This window comes from Amphiprion ocellaris, chromosome 15 (assembly GCF_022539595.1).
Source record: "Amphiprion ocellaris isolate individual 3 ecotype Okinawa chromosome 15, ASM2253959v1, whole genome shotgun sequence".
NCBI lineage: Eukaryota > Metazoa > Chordata > Actinopteri > Pomacentridae > Amphiprion > Amphiprion ocellaris.
In genome coordinates, this window is record NC_072780.1 from 34,161,001 (window position 1) to 34,169,825 (window position 8,825).

At 42.2% G+C, this 8,825-nt stretch overlaps 1 protein-coding gene across 1 annotated transcript in view; it reads left to right on the forward strand.

Annotated features, from left to right (window-relative positions):
• The window catches only part of nedd9 (neural precursor cell expressed, developmentally down-regulated 9), a 55,285-nt gene extending 46,460 nt beyond the window's left edge, over positions 1 to 8,825 (forward strand). Inside the window, exons 4-7 of the mRNA XM_055017670.1 lie at positions 1,196 to 1,333; positions 3,003 to 4,160; positions 4,713 to 4,802; positions 7,666 to 8,825. Coding sequence (XP_054873645.1) covers positions 1,196 to 1,333; positions 3,003 to 4,160; positions 4,713 to 4,802; positions 7,666 to 8,271 — 1,992 coding nt within the window. The 3' untranslated portion in view covers positions 8,272 to 8,825. The remainder of the gene's footprint in view (positions 1 to 1,195; positions 1,334 to 3,002; positions 4,161 to 4,712; positions 4,803 to 7,665) is intronic.

Sequence of the window (8,825 nt, forward strand, 5' to 3'; positions counted from 1 at the left end):
GGGATCTCAGCTCCAACCTACTGCAGATGTTGAGATTAAAAGTAATAAAGTAATCTTTCAAACAAGCCGAAATATCAGCAGGATGCTTTCAGGCAGATCAACTGAAGCTCTGCATCTGTCAAAGCGAGAAAGCTGCTTCCTTCATCGACCACATATCCTGTTCTGCTCTTCGCTTCTCTGACCTTATTTTCTGAGAAAAGGATCTTTCACAGTCAGAGTTTTGTCTTGTCATCTCACCTTGAGCTAAAAACTGCTGCTGATGTTAATCTCACCCACTGATGCAGCGACTTTTAAAGTGGCTGTAATCGATGTTTTTTCATTAAAATCTGCAGCTTTCTGTGAATTTAGCTGTAAGTTTTAATATCAGTCTGTTGATTTGCTTCTAAAACATCATTTTTCAGCTAAAAAACTCTCACACACAGCTAGAGATTTACACTATTTCACTCAGCAGCGAAAACAGGCCAAAACAAAGCAAATACTAAAGTAAAACTCAACTCTACCTGAATGATAAAGCTGCTCTGTAATTAACAGTTTGCTATCGAGGTCAAAAGTTGTGTTTACAGCTTGGTTTACTGCCACGCAGTCGGTAAAAAGAGTTCCTACACAATAAAAGCCTGCAAAGTCAATCGACTACACTTAAAGACCACATTGATTCTTTGTGTGACTCTTTTGTGGTGAGTTTAGATTTTTTTTATGGTGATTTTGTATGTCTTTGTGGACTTTTTTGTTGTGTTTTTTTGTGGTGATTTAGAGTTTTTGGTGCAATTTCACCTGTTTTGTTGTAATTTTGGCCCATTTTGTGATGATTTTGCATGTTTTTGTTGGAAAATTTGCATCTTTCAAAGTAATTTTGGTCCATTTTCTGGTAGTTTTGTGTGTTTTTGTTGGCAATTTTGGATCTTTCAAAGCAATTTTGATTCTTTTTGGGGCGATTTTGCATGTTTTTGTTACCAAATTTGGATTTTTCAAAGTAATTTTGGTCCATTTTCTAGAGATTTTGCATATTTTTGTTGGAAAATTTGGGTCTTTCAAATTAATTTTGACCCATTTTCTGGTAGTTTTGTGTGTTTTTGTCGGCAAATTTGGATCTTTCCAAGTAATATTCAATCGACTATACTTAAAGACCACATTGATTCTTTGTGTGACTCTTTGTCCCATATATGACGCGTTTGTTTTACATTCTTCCATGTTCCAGGTCTACGATATTCCACCTGGTCAGATGTTCTCGGGTCAACCAGCCGGAGCCAGTAACCAGGGAGTCTATGATGTTCCTCCGTCACAAATGGACCTCAGGACACAAGGAGTTTACGACATACCTCCGTCCTCACAAGGGGTAAGAGAACATTTAACCACTGGTCTGGTTTGGACACAATGAAAGGATCTTTGTTTCAGTAAAATAAAGCCAAATTAAGAAAGCCACTTATGTCCGGAAAATGTTATTTTATGTTTATTGACACAGTTCCTCCTATTTCTCTTAATTGTCCACATTAAATGAATAATAATACGTCAAATGTCATATTTATGGCATTCTTGTGGCCGCCCTAAATGAAAGCCTTTGCTGCCAGTAGAGTTTAACCAAAACTCCCTGAGTATGGCTCCGTGTCTGAACTCTCCAGCAGGAAAAAAAAAAAGGAAAACGTCAAGGACGTAACTGTTCTGTTTCCAGAGCCTCTAAGGTTTCACCAGGCAGAGCGCCATCAGTTTGTTTGTAATAACCTGAAATATGCCGGGACCTGTTATTTGCGTCGTTCTTAATTACAGCTTGGGCAGGCCTGTCTAGCTGGAAATCACTTACAGGCCACCATTTTATTCACTCCCATCATGCTCAGGGCTGCATTCGTCACACACTTTGTTGAGCTTTGTTGGACTCGGATGCTGCTTTAGAGGAAGGAATCAAAAGCAGAAACTGAGGTTTCAAATATAGTATCTACACGAGCCAGAAGGTTTTTCACTTCCTCAAACTCCAACTGCAAAACTTCTGAGTAAAAACCAAAGAAAACCCACCGACATGCATGTAAATGGAGCTTCCAGCCGACTCTTTCCAGATAATTTCTTCAATGTTATACACTACTGTTCAACAGTCTGGGATCACTTATAAATGTCCTTATTTGTGAAAAAAAAGCTTTTTTTTTTCAATGAAGACACCATTAAATGAATGACAAATCCAGTGTAGACATTGTTAATGTGGTAAATGACTATTCTAGCTGGAAACAGCTGATTTTTAATGGAATATCTCCATAGAGGTACAGAGGAACATTTCCAGCAACCATCACTCCTGTGTTCTAATGCTACATTGTGTTAGCTAATGGTGTTGAAAGGCTCATTGATGATTAGAAAACCCTTGTGCAGTTATGTTAGCACATGAATAAAAGTGGGAGTTTAATGGAAAACATGGAATTGTCTGGATGACCCCAAACTGTTGAACAGTAGCGTATGTGAACATGATAAATGTTGGTAAAACTCAACATGAAGCAGCTTGTTACTCTGAACACCAAAATCTGGACCCCAGTGAACATCTAGACCTCAATGAACACCAACGTCTAGACCCCCAACCTAAATATGAGCTGAATAGAAACATTGCTGATGTATTCTGGCCTCATTTAAAAGCATAAAACCTCACAATTCAAACAGTTTCAACCATTTAAGAAACCAAATGCACCACATCAGTCATAGTTTCATCATTTATAGGAAGAGCATGTAGACAGCAAGGAGGTAGTTTCTGACCTTTTCAGTCATCTACAGGGACACACTCGCTGAATCGTTGTGCTGGACACTATTTTTACCAAACCTTTAGTCTGTTTTTAATAAAAATAAGATTAATATACAGTATTTGTAAATGTTCATGTGTTATAGAAGTTTTGTTTATGTCTGCCAACCACTAATCACCACTGCAGCCATTGTCTGGGCATGCTCTTGTTTGGCCACCAACAGTCATTACACAACAACCATAAACATACACACTGTTTTGTATATAAACCCTAATTCCTGTGGTCCCCCTGCAGGTCTACTCGGTGCCCCCTTGTAGGACTAATCCTGCCCTCCAAGAGGGGAACTACGACTTCCCGCAGCCTCTCAAGCACAAGCAGGAAGGCATCTACGATGTCCCTCCAGCTGCCCTCACCAAACCAGCACAGAGCCCCCAGTCCCTCTACGACTTCCCCCCCAGCTCCGACCCTTCTGCCCACCACCAACACCCAAACACCAACAGCAACGAAGGCATCTACGACGTCCCTCCACCCGCCCTTCATTCGGGGGCGGGGTCTCAGCAGGACGTGTACGACATCCCCCGCGGCGTCCAGCCCTCCCAGCACAGAGATCCCAGTAAAGGAATCTACGACATCCCGGCTCAGGACGGCCGTACGGTGGCCGACGTGACGGATGGCGTCAACCGGCTGTCCTTCTCCAGCACCGGCAGCACTCGCAGCAGCATGTCCACCTCCTCGTCCTCCACCGGCTCCAGCTCGGAGGGCCGCCTTGCCCTGGACCTGGACGCCGCCGTGCAGAGGCTGTACCGCCTGCAGCAAGCGGTGGACGTCTCTGTCGGGGCTGTACACTCAATGGCAGCTTCGCCTCACTGGAGGACTTTTCCCTTCATGGAGCGCCACGCCAACGACGTCCGCACTGTGCTGGACCGAGTCCGAGCTGCTCTGGGAGACTTCATTGTGTTCGGTAGAGGAGCTGCCGCTAACGCCACGTCTCTGTCAGACTCCAGTCTGCACAGTAAGCTCAGGAGGCAGCTGGGACGGCTGGAGGACTCGCAGCAGATCCTCCTGCAGATCTACCAGGTCCTGGAGAACTGCAGCTGGGCCCTGAACGCCCTCGCCTCGTCTGGAAAGCACCACAACAAGACGGATGACCTGGACCGCTTCGTCATGGTCTCCAGGACAGTCCCCGATGACGCCAAGCAGCTGGCCTCCACGATAGGCAGCAACGCTGAGCTGCTGTTCAGGAGGACACACCTGGACGGGTCGTACTCTGTAGGCAGCTCACCTGACGAGAACCTGATCCACCCGCTGACTTCCCCATCCTCAGAGAACGACAACTATGGAGGTCCGACCAAACCCTTCCCGGTTCCCTCCAGCCAGGACAAAGACAACATGAACAACAGCGAGAAGTGTGTGAAGAGCTGGATGGAGGACTACGACTACGTTCACCTGCAGGTAAACCACAGAACATCTCACATTAGGACATTTAAGTCGTTGTAGAACTTTAGTGATTACAGGAACTTTATGCGATTCAGTAGAAAACTGGTCCAGTCTGTGTCAGTTTTAACTCTTCAAGATCAGCATCTGTGGATCTAGTTTCAGATGTTCAGATCAGAAATGTTCACATCTGCATACAGAGATGTTAAAATGAACCCATGCTTGCAGACTTTTAGTCCTAAATCCACAGGTTCTGTTAGAAACAGTAACTCTAACCCTCCAAACCCTACAACTAACCCCAACCTACAAACTCTACAACTAACCCCAACCTACAAACCCTACAACTAACCCCAACTCTACAAACCCTACAACTAACCTTAACCTTATAAACCCTACAACTACCCCTAACCCTACAGCTACCCCTAAACCTACCATCCAGGCTTTTGCACAGCTTCTTTTCCCCCTCAGAGCTTTATTTACCCCCCGAAGAGAGAAAACCTCATTTATGTTCATCACAGATCAAACTGCAGTCAATCTGAGTGTTTCTTACATATCTGTCATCTTCAACAGGGCAAAGAAGACTTTGAACGTCAGCAGAAGGAGCTGCTGGAGAAAGAAAACATCATCAAGCAGAGTCAGGTTCAGCTGGGTCAGGAACAGGTGAGTTCCATCTTTACAGGTGTGGAGGAGAGACAATGAGACAAACGTCAAAGGAAATCAGACTCTTGTGTTCTCTCAAATTCAACATAAATGTGATCAGTCCCATACAAACTGAGAAAGAGGCTCGTGGAAACAAGGCGGTGTTAATATTCGTCCAAATTATCGGCTTTGGGTATGGAAAGGCCTCGGTCCTTCAGGACCTGCATTTTGACTTTCTCCGTCTCCTGTTTGGTTTGGCCGGAGATTAAAGCCCCCGAATCAGCTTTCTACCTAGATATTTCCACCAAACATCTTTGACTATTTCACACTGTCTGGGGTTTTTTCTTTGCCCTTCTTACAGTTTTTACTTCACTGCTGCACTCAGGGTTTAAAAACATCTAAATTAGTATCTGATTACAGCTTTAGGGTCATTTCTGTCCGTTAAATCTGATCAAATCAAACCCACACAGCTGAGTTTTAGGGTTAAACTCTTCGTACGTAATCAGGATATTGTAGAGAAATTAGTTTCACTGATGAATTACTAGTTTTAATTCTCTTGAAATCATGTTTTGTGGCTTTAACTTCATCATTTACTTCAATTGCTTGTTAAATTCGACCCAAAACTAAATAAATATCTCCTCCACTGTTATAAATACATTATATGTTTAAACATGAAGCTAATCCTGATATTCCAGGAGCTGGAACCAACAAATATTTGACGTTTTAATGAACTGAAAAAAGCTGCAGATTAATTTCCTTTTGATCAGACGTCACTGGAGACGCTTTTCTAATTCCTTCTGTCCCAAACGGCAGATTTTCAGACATTTGTCCTCATGGGACGGCAAAGTTAATCCAACCAATCGATTCTTCAACATCCTGACTTTATTATGACCTAATCTAGGTTTGATAAACTAATTCTTCATCCCTCTGCTGAAGCTCTCCAGCTGTTAGTCCATTACAGTGTCTGTTAACGCTACTTAATATGCTCATTTTAAGATATGCAATTAATGTTTGATTTCCTAAAGTAACAGAATATTTATTTCAACGAATGTTTACCAGGGTTAGAAGCAGGGAGTGTGACCTTAAACTTTTACTCTAAAGACAGTTTAAAGTATTTAAGACGTCAGAGAACTGGAATTTCCTGTAAAAAGAACCAACGTGTTTTTAACACTGAATGTTAAATTGGGGCTCCAACTAATCAATATTTCAATTGTCCACTAATCTGTGAACTATTTTATAATTACTGATCAGTTGTTTGGTCTCTAAAATGTCAGAAAATGGTGAAAAATGTTAATTGATGTTTCCCAAAGCCCAAGAAGTCAAATGTTTTGTCCAATTTAATGTTTCAGACGAGAAAAGGATCCAGAAAATATTCAGAATATTGATGAGAAGCTTTCAGCTGTGATTAATCCATTAAATACTCAGTTAATCATCGCTCTAATATTAAATAAATGGTATTCAGAGATTCAAATCTAGGGTTTTCTGTTGGTCTGTACAACCAAACCAGTCAATATTTCATCACAGTTTATTTCTCAGGTGCTTCAGTTCCTCAGTCAGAGTAAATCAGAGTAAAAAAAAAATAACGTTCTAAAAATTAGAAACAACATGACAAGAATGAAATAGAAAAACACCAGAAAGGAGACACAACTGTCCCAAAGAGACACGAAACAACATAAACCGGATACAAAATCATAAAAATATGACAAAATGACAAAAACAAGACATAAATTCAAGACTAAAGTGGGATATAAAAGAAAAGTGACACCAGAAGGTCAGATTTATGGGGTCATTTCTGTCCCTAAATACTCTAAATACTATCTCCAAATTCATTTTGTGCGATGTTTTTGTTGTTGTGTGTCACAAAGTGACACACAACAACATAAACAAGAAACAAAATTATAAAAATAAGACAAAACACCATAAGCAAGACAGAAAACGACAAAAATAAGACACAAAATGACAAAAATTAGACTCAAAACGACAAAAATGATACATGTAACGACAAAAATGATACATGTAACGACAAAAATTATACATGTAACGACAAAAATTATACATGTAACGACAAAAATTATACATGTAACGACAAAAATTATACATGTAACGACAAAAATGAGACAAAATTATAAAAATAAGACAAAATAACACAAACAAGACACAAAACAACACATATGAGACACAAAATGTCACTAATATGACAGGCAAAACTACAGCAATAATACAAAAATGAAACAAAAAATTTTTGTCTTTTGTGTCATTTTTCTGTTATTTTAGCATTCTTTTGTGTCTTTTTTCTGTCTTTTTGTGTTATTTTAGCATCCTTTTGTGGCTTTTTGTGGCTTTTTGCAATATGAGGGTTTGAAACGTCCAATTGTTTGCATTTTTTTAAAAACTAGCAGTGAATTTCTGCAAATATTAATATATTTGCGGGCAAAACTAAGCATTCTCTCTCAGTAGTGAAACATGAACAACATAAAACTAGTGTTTTTTAACAGAGCTTGTTGAAGACAATAATACATATAATGACAAAAATGAAACACAAAATTATAAAAATAAGACAAAATGACACAAACAACACACAAAACAACACAAACAAGACACAAAATGACACTAATGAAACACAAAACGAAATGAAACAAGTAGTTCATCCATGTGGAGCTTCAAGCATAAAACAAGCTTTACACCCCCGTCTTTTATTTTTAGTTGAGCGTGATGTTTTTATGTAAAGCATGTCTCTTCTGAAGACAGTTTTTTATTTATTTATTTATAAAATAATCACAGTGGTTTTTGAGGTAGATGTGACAGTTCCAGTGCTATCAGCCTGAGTGTGAGTGAATCATGTTGGTCTAAACTGAGTCTAACCTGAATCCTTTCACCTCCACAGATCAATCAGTTCAAGAAGCTGGAGCAGGAAGTGATCAAACCCGTGGAGAACGACATCACTCAGTGGATTTCACACCAAGGCTCGGTGCTGTCCTCCCCGGACCCCTCCGTCGGCCCCTCCGTCGGCCCCTCCGTCGGCCCCTCCGTCGGCCCCTCCGTCGGCCCCTCCGTCGGCCCCTCCGTCGGCCCCTCCACCCCGCTCTGCTCCAGGGACCGCCAGCTGCTGGGCTTCTACTCCGATCAGTGCGAGCAGCACTTCGTCACGCTGCTCAGCGCCGTCGACGCCTTCTTCGGCTGCGTCGGCGCCGGACAGCCTCCCCGCATCTTCGTGGCTCACAGCAAGTTCGTGATCCTCAGCGCCCACAAGCTGGTGTTCATCGGAGACACTCTGTCCCGGCAGGCCTCGGCCCCAGAGGTGGCCAACAGGGTGATGAACTCCAGCAACGTGCTGTGTGACCTGCTGAAGACGGTGGTGGCCGCCACTAAGACGGCGGCTCTGAACTACCCAAACACTGCCGCCATCCAGGAGATGGTGGACCGAGTGACGGAGCTGTCTCACCACGCTCAGCAGTTCAAGGAGCAGCTGCTGCAGATGTCCAGCTGCTGATTGCAGCAGCTGCTGATTGCAGCAGCTGCTGATTGCAGCTGCTGCAGATTCCAGCTGCTGCAGATTGCAGCTGCTGCAGATTCCAGCTGCTGATTCCAGCTGCAGATTCCAGCTGCAGATTCCAGCTGCTGATTCCAGCTGCAGATTCCAGCTGCAGATTCCAGCTGCTGATTGCAGCTGCTGATTCCAGCCAGTCGCTCCTGAACTTTCACCGTCTGTACATGAATCTGGCATAAATCTATATATTTGCAGTATAAATATGTTGCTGTTGCCCTCAGCCTGATCTAGACGCTGTAAATAGTCTCCATCTGTACATAGCTGCTCTATTTTTGTGTAGATTGTTTTATATTATGGGATAGATGCAGTACTGCTGTCTCTGTAGGATCTGTGGACATTTTTCATAACATTCCTGTTGCGTGTAACGAAGCACCTTATGAGATGTCCTGTTTGTATTTGAGCTGTACAATGTTTTGTGTGTCGTACTGCTGGCTGTAGATCTCCTGTAAATCAGCGTCATGTGGAGCTCACAGAGTAAACGACTGTTCTCAACCTGA